Source organism: Poecilia reticulata, chromosome 21 (assembly GCF_904066995.2).
Source record: "Poecilia reticulata chromosome 21, P_reticulata-male-v2, whole genome shotgun sequence".
In the NCBI taxonomy this organism is placed as follows: Eukaryota; Metazoa; Chordata; class Actinopteri; order Cyprinodontiformes; family Poeciliidae; genus Poecilia; species Poecilia reticulata.
The window spans coordinates 15423684-15438717 of NC_088850.1; the positions used below are offsets into that span (position 1 = coordinate 15423684).

The 15034-nt window shown below is 41.0% G+C and overlaps 1 protein-coding gene across 20 annotated transcripts in view; it reads left to right on the top strand.

The window, feature by feature from the left end:
• The window catches only part of epb41l2 (erythrocyte membrane protein band 4.1 like 2), a 50881-nt gene that overhangs the window by 24777 nt on the left and 11070 nt on the right, over positions 1-15034 (top strand). For 6 of the 20 annotated variants that reach the window (XM_081602547.1, XM_081602555.1, XM_081602563.1 and 3 more), the window contains exons 7-18: positions 1152-1227; positions 2668-2764; positions 2915-3039; positions 3172-3259; positions 5081-5233; positions 5879-5976; positions 6314-6486; positions 7134-7219; positions 11343-11393; positions 11504-11542; positions 13787-13951; positions 14371-14571. In XM_081602547.1, coding sequence (XP_081458673.1) covers positions 1152-1227; positions 2668-2764; positions 2915-3039; positions 3172-3259; positions 5081-5233; positions 5879-5976; positions 6314-6486; positions 7134-7219; positions 11343-11393; positions 11504-11542; positions 13787-13951; positions 14371-14571 — 1352 coding nt within the window. Of the gene's footprint in view, positions 1-1151; positions 1228-2667; positions 2765-2914; positions 3040-3171; positions 3260-5080; positions 5234-5878; positions 5977-6313; positions 6487-7133; positions 7220-9018; positions 11111-11342; positions 11394-11503; positions 11543-12102; positions 12163-13786; positions 13952-14370; positions 14572-15034 lie in introns of those variants that run through there. The other 14 variants (XM_081602556.1, XM_081602564.1, XM_081602560.1 and 11 more) reach the window with 7 other exon arrangements.

The window sequence follows — 15034 nt, forward strand, 5'->3', positions numbered from 1 at the left end:
ATACAGACTCATTAAATGGAGTATACAGACTCAAAAAAGGCAATTTGTCTAAAACTCCCCCAATATATTCAGAACAGTAATTAAGCCAAAGCTGTACAAAATGTATATACGTTTAGCATTTATAATAAAAACATTTTTGTCTTTAAATATCCTTTACCACAAAACTCATAAAGTGTCGTTTTAGCTTTATCGACTTCAAATTCAGTAAAGGAATGCCATTTTATTGCATTTTAGGCAATAAAATGTTTTTTTTTTCTTATTTTAAAGCGCAATTGAAGTGTTTATTTTACATATTTTAGTGCATTTCTGACATTGTATTAAAAACTTAATAGATTAAAAGAAAGATCTATAGGATATGCCAACATTTTTTATGCGATTAATTGTCCAAATCATTGGTGGAATAATCCATTGCAAAAATAATAGCTGTTTGCGGCCTTGAACAAAACGAGCATAAAATAAACAGTAAATGCTATGAATACTTTCCAGGTTCATTGATGTCTAATAATGTGTTCTTTAGATTTAAATTTGCATACTTTTTTTTAAATTATTTTACTTGGAAATATTTATCAAACAACCTGTTTATCAAATCTATTAGGAGTCAAAAACTTGAATCTGAAGCTGTTTTCAACCAGTGTGATGCATCTTTTCCTTGTGTTTGATTGCTCTCTGATGTCATGTTTTCTAAGAATAAAATACCCAGATGATGTGATCTGCATTACGTCACCCGGACATTTTTTGTTGGGTGGAACAAAACTCAGCAGACCGGGCGAAAGCCGTGACAGCCTGGCCTTTTGGTTGCAGGCAGAACAGAACATAAATGAAGGCCACGTTATGACAGGTTGTTGAAGACATTCGTTGTCATATTGCCTGTGATGACAGCTCCTTTTTTTTTTATCTCATTGAAGACTGAAATGAAGCATGGCATTTAGTAAAGCTGGGGGGATTGGGGGATGTTATACAGCACCAGATCTACTCATTTGTGTGTGGGAACACGATGCATAACAGCTGTCCTGCATTATTTTTTATGAATCTCATCTGCTTTTATTGTAATTTTCTCTCAGGAATTTAAACATGTGTTCTGTTGTATTTTCCGCTCTGTTTTCTTGGTTTTCTGCGACGCAAATCACTTAATTGAATATTTCGTTCTCCAGGTAACAACTGGCAGTTTGCATTCGGTGTCAAGTTTTACCCTCCTGACCCATCGCAGCTCACCGAGGACATCACAAGGTACACACACACACACGCACACCCACACACACACACACACACACACAGGCACACACTCACACTCAACTTCCACAATTACTAACACCATTTGGTAAAAATGCAAACAAAAACCTGAAAATAAACTGTTGTGAAGACTTGGTGATCACATCATGACTTTTTTTCTTTTTGTCAGTGTTGCTGAAAAATTAACACTTTGAACAAGACAAGCTAACAAAAACAACAAACTAGAAATCAGCTCAGTGGAAGAGAACAGCACGGCCTAGTCAAAACCTACTGAACCGGGTCAAAATATATTCTGAGCTGTCTTTCTGGTTTCTCTCTCGCATGGTTTCTGAATTGTAACCATGCGAGAGAAATAATCTCGCAGGGTAGCTGGCCGTGTTTCCAAATATTCCCCTTTCAACTTAAAATCCAGCCATTATGCCGACCAATCCCACCTACTAGCAGACCCAGAGTGATACTTCCTGCATTCATTGGGTGACTTTCTTCTCGCCACCCAAAAAAATAAAAAATACCATCACAATATCTGCTTGTGTTTCAGTGGTGTTTTTGTCCTCCACCAGATGCCTTTTTTGTGATAAAGTATCCATTACGTTCTGCTGCTTTGGCCTGCTGTTTTATGTTAGGCTCTTTGTTGTTCAGATTTGCTGAAAACAACGGCCCACTCTGGCTGAAAATGTGAGTCATAGAGTAAAGTCAGTGAAAGTGAAGCAGACCCATTGAAGACTGGGTCTGGCCCTAATGCCAAAACAATGTGCTCTGAAGCCACACAACGCTTCATAGAGGAGCAGGGAAGCGCTCAGCTAAGTTGAAACTTGATGCTGGACTTCTTCTCTCGTGTAATAGTTTTTTTTCTGATTAAACTTGGGTAAATAAACATAAACCCAGATTTTATATATTCAGACGCATGTTCTCCTGAGTCAGTACTTTGTATTTTCATCAGGGATCGTACCAGTGCTTGAAGTCCTTCAAAATGCTTGGATTTCAATTAGCTCTTTTCAAGGCTCAGAAACTGCTCGATTTCTGTATAAAGTACTTCAAAGTGCTTAATATTCAAACTGCACAGTTTTGTCATAAAGTGCACTCTGGAATTGAATCTGAAATAGAATCGAGACCATCTTTTTTTTAGTTGATCTGTTTTGTTTTCATCTCCAGTGTGGTAGTGGAAAAATTTGAAAATGTACCTTGAAAGTGCTTGACAGGTTTTTGAATTTTACTGTGGGAAAAGTATAGGAACCCTGAACCATCTACTAAACAGAGCAGAAGAAATCTTTATGATGTGGGGAGAAACCTCTTGAAGGATCGGTAAAAGACGTCCTGTTGTTCAGCTACAAGAATGGAAAGAAACCTGCCCTACTGAGACAACCATAACAAAGGCATTTAATCCATACTCATTTCCTGTTTTGAGCCTATTTTTTCCCCTCACCTTATCGTTTTTAGGTACCTTTTGTGTCTGCAGCTGCGGGAGGATGTTGCTTCTGGACGGCTGCCTTGCTCATTCGTCACCCACGCTCTGCTGGGGTCATACACGTTGCAGGTAAAGCAAAAAATAAAAATAAAAAATCCTGTCTGTTCTGTTGTCTTGTGTTTCTGAGGTAACCTATGCTATAATCATGTTGACCAGTAAAAATATTTTTAGCCGTGGCAGCTTCCCAAAAATGGATTTCTGTTTTTGAATAATTTACAGGCCGAACTGGGCGACCATGAACCCGACCAACCTCGCCCTTTGGACTTCATCAGTCAGCTGACGTTTGCGCCCAATCAGAACAAAGAGATGGAGGAGAAGATTCTTGAACTCCACAAATCCCACAGGTCAGAGAGGAAAATGAGTTTGACTCGTAGTTTGATGGTTCAACTGTTATCAAGGGAGTCTGACCAGATTATATTTATATGCATGACTTATCGTGATATGTTATCTAATTTTAGCCATTTTTTCGTTTTTAGGGGAATGACACCAGCACAGGCGGACCTCCAGTTTCTAGAAAATGCCAAGAAGCTGTCCATGTACGGAGTGGACCTGCACCACGCCAAGGTATAAATAAATGAAGGCCTCTCCTCTTCTCCTCTTCCTCTCCATTGTTGTTGACATCTGGGGATTAGCCCAGCTCCTTTGATGCCGGTGCGCATGCATGTTTGTATCTGTGCTTGTCAGCTGTGCAAACACTCGGACAGGCCATTTCCATGGGAACAGCCACTCTCCCTTGCTGGGATAGTGGCTCATCAGCCGACTGGATGTGTGTCGGAACATGTACTGGGGTCTTTGGGGCAAAACCAGCAAATACACTTGAGAATAAGAGAGTCTGGAAATAGGAAGCTGGGAGGCATGTTAGAGAGCGAAGACAAAACAGGGTTCAACTGAGGATGAGGGCAGTCCAATTAGATTTAGAGAGAGGCAAGTTCCCTTTAAGGACTTGCTCCACTTCTGCCCAGCAGAGAGTGTAAAGAACGGTGCAGCAGAGCGCTTTAATTGCTGACAGTCTTTTTTCTTTTCATCGCACACAATTGTTAATTATCCTGGAAATTCAAAGGGATGATCTACTTGATCTTTTATGTAACATGTCTGCAGGTTTTATCACTCCAAAGCCTGCAAAAGAGGTGACCTAAACACCATGATTAACCTGTAGAAGGAGTCATACTAAGTTGTGTGCCTGATGATACGGAGACTTCGGCGTTATGGAACGGGGTCGGAGCTTGGCTTGTTTGATCGTTACATGGCAGATCATATGCGGTGCCTGTTGGGTTTGGGATGCAGTGTAGCTTTGAAATGCTTCTATGCTATTGGTTCCTTTCAAAATGTTGCAGTATTTTCTGAAGCCACTTGCCTTTAAAACTCTTTAAAACTGAACTTTCATTTACTGGCGCAACACGCAGATTGCATTATGTGCTACATAGAGGGTCATCAGCAGCACAGCACTGATATTCAGCTAAACACTAGTGTGGTTTTGCGTGATAAATGGCAAAATTTGCACTAATGAGTTAGAACAAAATTTGGCATTATTGAATTCCTGGTTCATCTGTTCAGTTTGTTGGCTCCATTTATTCATCTTTAAGTTTGGACTAGGCATATGCTGGTGACCCACATCAAGGTTAAACAAGGCTATGGTTCAAAAACATTCCCCATTGTAGCAGCCCTGTGGATTAAAGTCCTTTTAATGAGATGCCAGAGCAAGTGTTGGAGTGAGACTGTTTTGTTTTGGCTAGACTGAGTAGGATGGAGCCGCATTCCCTGACCCAATGTTACCGTTTGCTAGAATTTGATGATTCAAAATGACTTTATGACGACTGACATCCACCAAAACTTTACTAAATCGCCTCCCAGACATAGAAAACCAGGCGCCTTCATGACTTATTCTCATTGATGACTCGGACAATTGTCCATGTTGTTGAGGTCGGTAATAGTTCTGTGTAAGAAATCGACCAAACAACCAAAGCCTATTAGTCCTTACAGCACAAGAACAAAGATCGATGGCTGGCTTTTAACACAGCACGTCCATTTGATGTGTGAAATGTGGCTGAGCCCCAGTAAAACTGTCCATTATCAGCATATTGCGCTCTCCGTCTGTGCAACTGATGGTTCTCTGTTAATTCATTGCCGTAATCAATTCACCTTTACTCCGGCCAAACGGCCTTGAATTTAAAAGCTCTGCTAGTGGGTTAGTCTGGAGGCTAACTGTGTTCTGACGGTGTGTGTGTGTGTAATAATTTCTGCTGACCCTAAACAGACTACTTTAAAAAGCAGTCGATGAACGTCATGATCTGGTTTGTTTGTACTGCAGGCATTTATATCAGAAGAATACATAATCTCCTCATCGAGTCATTTTCTATTTTCTACTTTTCTATCTGACTGGGACAGGATTCAGAAGCAGTGGACATCATGCTGGGTGTGTGCGCCAACGGACTCTTGGTGTACAAAGACAGGCTTCGGATAAATCGGTTTGCTTGGCCCAAAATACTCAAGATATCGTACAAGAGGAACAACTTTTACATCAAGATCAGACCAGGAGAGGTTTGTAACAAACACACACACTGATAGATGGATGAATGTAAAGTACTTTAAGGTTGGTGGGATGAATTTTGTTTAACTTCTGACATATGAGAGCACGTATAGATTGGTACGTGTGACGTAACGGAGGAGAGTTTGTTTAAAAAAATTACAGGACAAATATTAAAAACGGTTCTTCAGTTAGACGGCTTTAGGCGTGGAATAATTCTTGTGAGGAGTTAGTTTTGTTTTTTACTCTTTAGATAAAAACAAAGTATAGAAATAATTTGCTAAACAAATACAGTAAGGCTTGTTTATGATTGTTTATGATTTATCATTTTCTTTTATGAGTTTGTCTACAGACTCAACTGCAGTCCTTAGATGTTTTTGAAAAATATGCAGGAAAGATTTGCTTTGATTTTGATAATAACCTACACTTTCTTTGATTTACACTTTCTTGAAATTGATTGTCAGGAATTTAGGTTTTACTCTGTACTAGTTTTGTCTTGGTTTTTTTTTCTTTGCTTATTATTATTATTATTATTTTATTTTCTACATTGTGTGTGCTTTATTGCTCTATATGGAAAGGTTAAAATGACTGAAGTAAATAAAAAAAATAAATTGCAAAACAAAAGAAAACGTGTTCCTGCCTTTTTGTTCCTTTGACAGACGGAGCAGTTTGAGAGCACTGTGGGATTCAAGCTCCAGAATCACCGATCTGCTAAAAGGCTGTGGAAGGTCTGCGTAGAAAACCACAGCTTCTTCAGGTAAAAAGACAAATATACGTTCACAGTGAGACGCAATGGAATTAACAACGTAGAGTTTTAAGAACTTTATTTGACTCAAGGCGAACCTGCATGTTCGTTTGTCCTATAGGATGGCGCTTTATGTATAAAATACACTCATACATAAGCACAACATAGACAGAAAATCCAAGTGCACACTTTTGAGTGTGTTCTCCATGACCTTCAGTATCCATTCTGACAACAAGGAGATATTTCCCTCAATCACACACACACCTGTAAAAGTAACTACAAAATGCTTTTTCAAAAGAGACCGCTGAACACGCTTTTGTTCGTGCTCCTTTTCTCCTTCCGTCTCCAGGTTAAACGCGCCGGAGCCTCCTACCAAGGCCCGCTTTCTGACGCTGGGATCCAAGTTTCGCTACAGCGGGCGAACGCAGGCCCAGACCCGGCTGGCCAGTTCCCTCATAGACCGACCCGCACCCAGCTTCGAACGCACCTCCTCGAAACGCATCAGCCGCAGCCTGGACGGAGGTAATGCACGCGGTATCTGCATGTGAGGAAATGAGTTCCTCACATGTTTTTAAAGAGCGTCTCAACTGAAGGAAATACGCATCAAAAGAGGAATGTGAAGCACAGTTAGAATTTCATAAGTTTGCGTCTGAATATCTTTTTTTCAAAATGTATCTGAAATGCTCTATGTCGGAGCAGATACAGGAAATAGCTGGAGCATCTGTTTCCTGTCACACGGAGAGACAGAGCGAGGGAAAGGGAAAGAAGAAAATAAAGAATGCTCTGTTTATTGAAAAGAACAAAATTCTCAGCATGTAAAGTAACGTGACAACGCGACTCCGGCCTCTAGGGCTGTCAGCAAGTGCGAAGTTACCTTGCCTTATCTTGCCTTAGCTGTTTTCATCTTCGTAGGATCACAATAATTTTATTGTCTTTAAAAACAGAACGCACCGTTTATCCTGCGGTTTCCCCACATTTGGTTTACAGATTCCACTTTTTGCAGCCGCTTGCCTCCGTTTCCTGTCGGTTGCATTGTGCACCTACCTTACAGCGACCCCTGCTGGACAGATTGCTTTACTACAGCTCAGTGTTCTTGCTCCTTTCGAACTGCAAATTAAACCGTCGGATAACCAACAGATTTTCGTTGTGTGTCTTTTTTGCCTCTTCAGCACCGGTGATCAGCATAACTGAGGCTGGAAGTGAGACGGCGGAGAACGGACGGGATCACCGTCTAGAGCTTCACTCTGACTCCAAGGTGTGTATTCACCAAAAACCCATCAAAAGGGAAATATTAAAGCAGAAAAGATCTGCCAGTGTTTTCAGACAACTTTAATACTGACGTTTTTCTTATTTCTGGGGGTGCAACGGTAGCTGTGTTATTGCTCAAATAACAGAAATCAGTAACAAGGTGACACTTTCTTTGTTGAGCACCAAAAAAAGCATTATTTTGCAGTTTTTATCAACTTCTTTAAATTGACTTTCAGACCACTACCTCAAAAAGCATAAATTGCCAAAGGGAGAACTTGAACAGAACCAAATTGAGGGCCAGAATATTGTCGTTTGGAACATTTTTCACTGCCTCCAGGGAGGGGTAAGGGAAAATGTCTGACTTTCTTTGCTTGTTTCTGGTGTTTCCTGAAAATCCTTTAGACCTCTAACGAACAAGAGTTCAACTCTAATGTATTTGTTTTCAGCATGTCAGTTTCAATGCAAGACTTCACGTCATCTTGGGCCAAACAACTATTGGATTCCATCAAGCTTTAAATATATCATGAGAAATTTACAGACGCACTTATCAACACCGATAGTGTTTCTTTTTTGTTTCACACAAAAAAATCATGAAGTGGTTGTTGTCAAAGAAACCTCAGAATCATCTGTCTAAAGCACACTGTTTCAGCTAAGGCCTCATCAGATTTAACGAGCAGCATGTGTTTACATTTGTGATGGTAGGACAGAAAAGGCTCTATTTGACCATTGACTGTAAATATGAGCAACTGTAGGTTTGCAGCTATTTTCTTTTGGAAATATCGGCCTTACTTGATCTACACATTTTCCTATTTTTCCCATTTTGAAGAGTGGCTAAGCGAGATGAGCTTAAGCAAGCTCTGGAAAAAAGGAGGCCATTCATAAGTTCTGATCAACTTATGAATCCCAAAATCGAAATTACAGTAGGGGAAAAAATATATAAATCTAAAATATTTTTTTTAACAATCAATATTGAATTTAAATTATTAAAGAAAATAAATGTTTTGGTTATATTTATTTTTAGGAGTTATAGGTGTACCTTTGTGAAAAAAGAAAATCTTTAGACATGCTATTTATTTCCTCTTAATAAATGTACTCAGATTAAAGGCTTTATTTTTCTAAACTTGTTAGTGTGAGATAAGCCTACACATTTCCATTTACACATGGTGTCAATACGACATCTGGAGGCAGATGCATGTCTGTTAATTGATTGATAAAGTCACTAAATGCTGTGACGTTTACCTGGACTGCCATGCACTCACATGTCCACAAGGGGGCACTGCGCCCTCCTAAAGCCACCTCACAGGAGTGGATCCTGTTGGCAGTGCATGCCTCCTGTCCCACCACCTTTTCCCTCACTGCCACCCTTTCCCTCCTGATCCTCACTCGCCTCCCGTCTCTTGCTGGTGACGCCCCCTGTTGGCAGTTTCTGCGAACTCCTGCGCCCTCTACTTTCTGCACTTTGCTCTGCCCCGCTATGTTCACTTTGAAGCTGTCGTGTCGTGTCGTTCACTGACTAATGTTATGTTTCTTTCCCTTTCTCTTTTTTTCCCCGTCACAAACACTCCCTTTAATTTTGCTTTTCCAATATCCCACTGGCATGATTTTTATATTTTCTTGTCATGACATGCCTGTCGCTTATTTTGGTTTGTCGTTTCAATTGTTTTGTTTTTTTCATGCCTCGCTTTTTTTTAATAAATTTTTTTTTTTTTACTTTTTTGTCGTGTGTATGCATTTTTCTCCCTCCTTTATATTATTTGCTTTATTTCCCATGTACATTTTCCCTCACCTTCACTTCCCACCGATTAGTCAATCTTTATGTTCCCTCTTTCTTTTTCCTCATCATCCTCACTCTCCTCCATTCCCCCTTCGCTCGACTCCATCTCCGAGCTCGACCGCGCCCTTTCCGACATCTCCGAGGACGACGACCGAGCCGAGGACGCGGAAGCCGCACGCTCGTTGTGGAGCCTCCCCTCAAACACCCTTTCGCTTTTCACCGATCAGCAGCTGGCTGATCTTGGACACCTCATTCAGACCTCTCCATCCTCCCAGCCGGTCTCTGCCTCCCAGACATGCAGCTCGGAGCTTGTGAAATACGAGGAGGGGGTCACCAGAGCAACAGCTGGTTGGGCAAATTTGCGACAGTGGTTCTCTCTGAAGGGTGTGGTTAAATTAGCTTCTTTCGTCTTGTGTTTCCTCTCGGTTTTAAGCAAGGATGAAAGCAGGTGTCTGCCCAGGAAGATATTTACCGGGCTAGGAGAGAAGCTGAATATTTATTTTAATATTTTTGGCACTAAATATTCACCTTTCAACCTACCTGGATTTAAATTACGTCAAATTGTGAGCTGCTTAGCATTTCTGTGGGCTCGTTTTCTGGCATTTTTGACACATCTCCCACTAAAACTCAAGAAGTTCGTCACTACTCTGCCTTTATACGCAAAGCAGCAACAGTTTCCCAAAGTATCCTCCATCCCCTGCCCTCAGATTGTCTCCTTCTCTTTGCTTTCCTCCTTTTCTTCCCGTCCCCCTCTTCCTCTTACCACCTTCCGCTCTTCTAGTTTCACTGCATCTGTCCATCGCTACCTTCTAAACCCCTCCCCTCTGTTCCTCCCATGCCTCTTAGCACTTTTCCTGCTCGTCGTGATGCTGACAGCGAGCCAGTCGGTCGTTTTAGCCCTGATTTTAGCCACACCCCTAGGCCTGACCCTGTCCTACTTGGAGATGGCCGTCTCCAGTCGAAGAAAGACTCTTTTGCCCGTGTTTGTCAGCCACGAGGCAAGCGAGCGTAATTCAAGCTCCGGTGCAGACCAGGACGCCTCCGCCCTCACACCGACACACACACACCCTCACGCCAGGCACCACGGAGGCACGGGCTGGACCCAGGAGATGTGTGATCCTGCGGCATAAATTCGCACATTCAGATTTCTCATCCTACCCTACTTTCCATTTTAATTCTTTTTTTTTCAGCCTTTGTGAGAATGTAAACATCATATAAACCTAAATGTTTCCTCCTTTTGTTTTTCCCTGCCAACAGCACCTCCTGATAAATCCTCCTCCCCTTAGCTTCCCTGCACCTCACTCTAATATTTCCATAGTAAAGAATGAAGTTTGTGACATTATTTAAGGAAATAAAACTATTTTAAAAAAGTATCTAAATGAAGAATAATTATATAGTGTAAGTAGATATATGTAAGGCTTTTAGATGCTGTTTTTGACTAAAGTAAACAGACATGTGTTGAACACACTGTACAGTAACTTAACAAAATAGATAAAGTGTAGCATTTAAAAATTTGCGTTATTTTACAATGTTCTCACTCACCATTTATTAGCTCTTGGATATTAAATAAACGGGCATCCATTTGTTTACATATACGCATGGGCCGGTGCGAGAATACCACCGCATGAAAAAAGCAAAAACTATTATAATGTTACTTTATATTGTGCGCTCATATAAACCATTAAAATCTCTTAGATGGTCAGTCGATCCGTGCACATCAAAACGACACATGTATCTCAAAGACCTGACGTTTCCTGATATTTCCCACAATAACCAACAGGCAGTGCACATTAACAGGCTGAGAAGAGTTTTCTTTCTTCATACAGACAAAGAAAACATCTGGCATCACGCTAAAAGGAGAAGAAATGGTTTAGTGACAGATTTAGCTGTTCCGAAGCCGTGATTTACCTTAATTCCCGCTAACCGGACCATGCATGTGTGTAACTCATTTGGTGGCCCCCCTATAGAAACTTTAAAACTCAAAACATATTAAGTTTTTTTTATGAAGACCCTCTACTTCATCTAGAGAAAAAAAAAGACTTATTCCTGGTGAATGAAATAGTTTTTAATTGTTTTTGATGTTGTACATAAAAATCAAGACAAAATAAATAAGCTTAATCCACACTTGCAGAAAACTAAGTCTTTTTTTTAAAAGCAAGTTGTTGCCGCCTCTGCGTACTAATCATCCTAAACTTCTTACATATAGCTTCACGTGACCAGAAGTGTCTCCTAACACAAGGGGAGCAGGCGTTTCTCATCATCCATGTCACCGTTTTCTTTTTTTTTTTGTTTTGTTTTTTTTAAACTCATTTCCCCTTCATTTTGACTTCCACCTCCCATGTCTGCCACACTGAAGGCTGAGGAGGTGGACTTGAGCCCCGCCGATGTGGAAGCCATCCCCTCCCAGGTCTGTAGGACCTGTTTATTAAACACGCTAATTCAAAACCTGGTGTTATGGTACAAGACCTACAGAGGCCGTAATCCTAACCTGTCCTTTCTCCTTGACTTTTACCCCAGCAACAGTCACCTGGATGTGCTGAGCCTGCCCCCTCTCAGGTTCATAACGCTGTTATTGGTGATGTGATCGTGCCAGTGGTTTTCTCCGCTCACGCGGGTTGGCTTGGTGGTTGATGTTGCCCTAAAGAGATCAGATAAAATCTGATGATAAAAATCCAGTCAGAGGTTGAGCTGTAAAAACCGATGGAGAATGGGCATTTTCAACCATTCTTTTTAATTTCTTGCTGTGGCTTTCAGTTTCGCAGGTTGTGTTTGGGTTTTGCTTCGCGTGTGTGTGTGTGTGGTTCATTACATCATTTTGGGATTGCTGAAAACACGCTGGGGTTTGTTGGTTTCTGTGCATGTCTGTTGGTGTCGTGGTTTTCCGAAACGCTTCGGCGGCATGGGTACAGCACTCAGATCATCAGAAATACCAAAATGTCTTCTTGTTTCTGCACCCATGATCAACTTTAAAAAAAAAACAACATTTTTCAGTTTGGGATATTTACAGTTATTATTTTTAAGTCAAATTAGTTTCTGTTATTTCCTCTACACATTTGAGTTTATTTTATTTTTTTTATTAATTTTCTGCGTTTTTGTGCTGTATGTCTGCCTTCCAGAGTCCATTGAGAGTGCATGGGGACAATATTTATGTGAGACACAGTAATTTAATGTTGGAGGTTGGTACTGGCGTCGACTGATGGCTGAAAACCAGATCTCCGTGTTCCTACTTTTTCTCTAACGCCATCAGAGCTACAGGCTGACCTTTACTGGACTACTGCACAAGACTGCTGCCCTCTCGCACTCTCAGGCTCTGTGTGCATGCCGGCGTGTGGACGTTTTACTCTCTACTTCAGCTTTTGGCAGATTTTCAGCAAATCCCGTCTCATTGAAAAACTTTGTTTTGAAGATCTTTCATTGCTCAATGTCCTGATTTGCCCAGCAGCTATTATGATCAACTACGCCCTTATGTTGTACATCGATTACCATACCCATGGTAAAGTGTACCAGCATTCTGGCCAGTAAAGGGGGAGTTGGATCTGAATGTGTGAAATGCAAACTATTTGTTTCGTGTGCTTTGACACAAAAGCACATAAGAGACTTGCTCATCTAGAAACAATTTCCCAGGCCGAGCGTTCACAATGGCTGCTTTGTGAATAGGATGTGTGGCGTATTGACGCCACTATAATGCATGCTCTGTGCATGTTCAGTGCTGTTTTGTGGCTGTGTTTTTACCTTGTTTTTGTTCTCAGTCCTTGATTGGTCAAAGAGTTTGATTATTGCCAGGCAGCTGCGTCTAACCTCACTAACCTCTGCCTCTGCACAAGGAACTTCCTTCCTGATTTCTCGTGATTGGCTGCCACTGCGGTGACGTGCGTGGTTGGATAACAAACTAAAACGACAACATCTGTTTGTACAAATTGGAGCTGATGGTGATCGACTGTCATTGGGCTGAGAAGTCCACAGACTATTTTGATAGTTTTAGAGTTAAATGGTTCAAATGGGGGATCTCTTGTTTGGAATTAAGTCTGGAGAAATAAGCCAAACTAATTTACTGACTGAAAACCCACAGATGGCCTTTTTTTTTTTCGCCTTTAAAAAAAATATGTTTAAAGGCCAGGTTGGTTTAGTTCATTTTTATTTATTAACAAAACTAAATGTAAAAACTACTTTTCAGCTTTACTCATAAAATGTTGTTTGATCTGAAACATTTCAGATTGACAAAAAGTGAAATGAGAAGAAATGTATAAATATTTATTTACATATTTACCTGTATATATATGGACAAACTAAGTAAAGTGAATTACTAACAGCTCCATGTTGTACATTCAGCCATGCTGTTTATGACCTCATTAATGGAGAAAAAAGACAAGTTGGGAGGCCCCGTTTCACTGAAGTCTGGATTTCCAGTTATTTTATTTTTTTTAACCACAGAAAAAGCTTCAGTGAAGCCTGCCCTCCATCCTGTTGCTCTTTGGATTGACAGATTATTTCTGTAAACAATGTTTTCCCGCCTTATTCCTTCTCCTTTTATCTTTCCCCTCCCTCCTCAACTACCTGCTCTCTTGCTCTTTCCTGTTACATTTCTGCCTCATCATCTCACTATTCCACCATTGAAGCTCCATTTTCTTCTTTCTTTCTTTTATTTCTCCTAATCTCCTTCTTTTGAAAACTCCCCACTTCGATCCTTCTTTGATTTCCTCCCATTCTCCTCACTCCTTCTACTCATCCTTTTCCCACTTACTCACCCCCCCTGTTTTCCTCCAAATCCTTCATTCCCCGCATCCTGTCCGTCCCCATCAGGACCTCGATAAGACCCAAGACGAGGTTCTGAAACACCAGGCTAGCATTAGCCAGCTCAAGCGCTCCTTTATGGAGGCGCCACCTCCCTCTCCTCCCCAGCCCAACCAGTGGGAGAAACGTCTCACCTCCTCTCCTGCTACGATACGCGTCCAGCAGCAACAAGTGGTACGTCCGTCCGGGTGTCTCTCTCTCTCTCTCTCTCTCTCGACAAGCCGTTATATCCGCTGATGATCGCTGGGTTGTTGTGTTGGTTGAACTCAAACTAACTGTATTTTTATGTACAGGTTGGTCCTCCATTGTGTTTAATGGTTGAACATTATTTGCTTTTGATTTTTGTGGAAGAGCTTCTCGCTTAATTGAGCGACTGTTCCTGACACTTAATTTTCCTAACTCATCTACCTTTTTTTTTTTTTTTTACACGTTATCTCGACTAACGCTCTGTTTCGTTTTTTGACAGCATGTGGATTTTATCCTGCTTTCTCCTAAAACTCTGATTCTTATAAGTGATTAAAAGCTATAGTATTTCTCTTCAGCTCTCCATTAACACTCTACCACTGCTGTTTTGTGTGCGTCTCTTGCCGTAGAGCCTCGAAGACGAAATAGCTTCGGTGCTTCTCAGCAGACGCACTGCTGCTGAATTTCACTCGGCGGGCGCCCCGCCTCCCTGCAGTGTGCCAGAACCGCCACTAGAGGCTGCTGTGACCACATATTCAGCTGCTGCCGCTCCCACTGCTGTCTGCGGTTCATCTTTGTCTCATCCCGTTTCTGCACTCTCTGCCACCGAGGTGCTTCTGCTGGTACTAAACATTAAGGTGTCAGTTTACTTTGAATGGTCCCAAATGGACAGGGATGATGCCTTTTTCTTAATTCAAAGAGCTTAAGGGTGAGAAAGATTCATCTGTTCTAACAGTCTGACTTAGTATGTGGAGTAAAATATTACTTTATCCCAGTCTACTTTCAAGTCTTGGTGGAAGAGGCTATCATATGATACGATTTTTGAGTTTATTTATTGTTTATTTATCGAGTTGTGTTTCAACTCCTTTCTTCTATACTGCAGCACCTAAAACAGTCTCTTCTTTACTGTAAATGTCATTAAAAAGGGTGGAAATAACTTATTTTTTTGGATAAAACAACCAGTATGAGGAGCTGAGTTTAGTTTTTTTTTTTTTTTTTTTTGTACTCTGGACCAAATACCTCCTCTCAGTTGACCAGATTGAAAGTGAACTGACACCTTCTAATGCTTTAGTT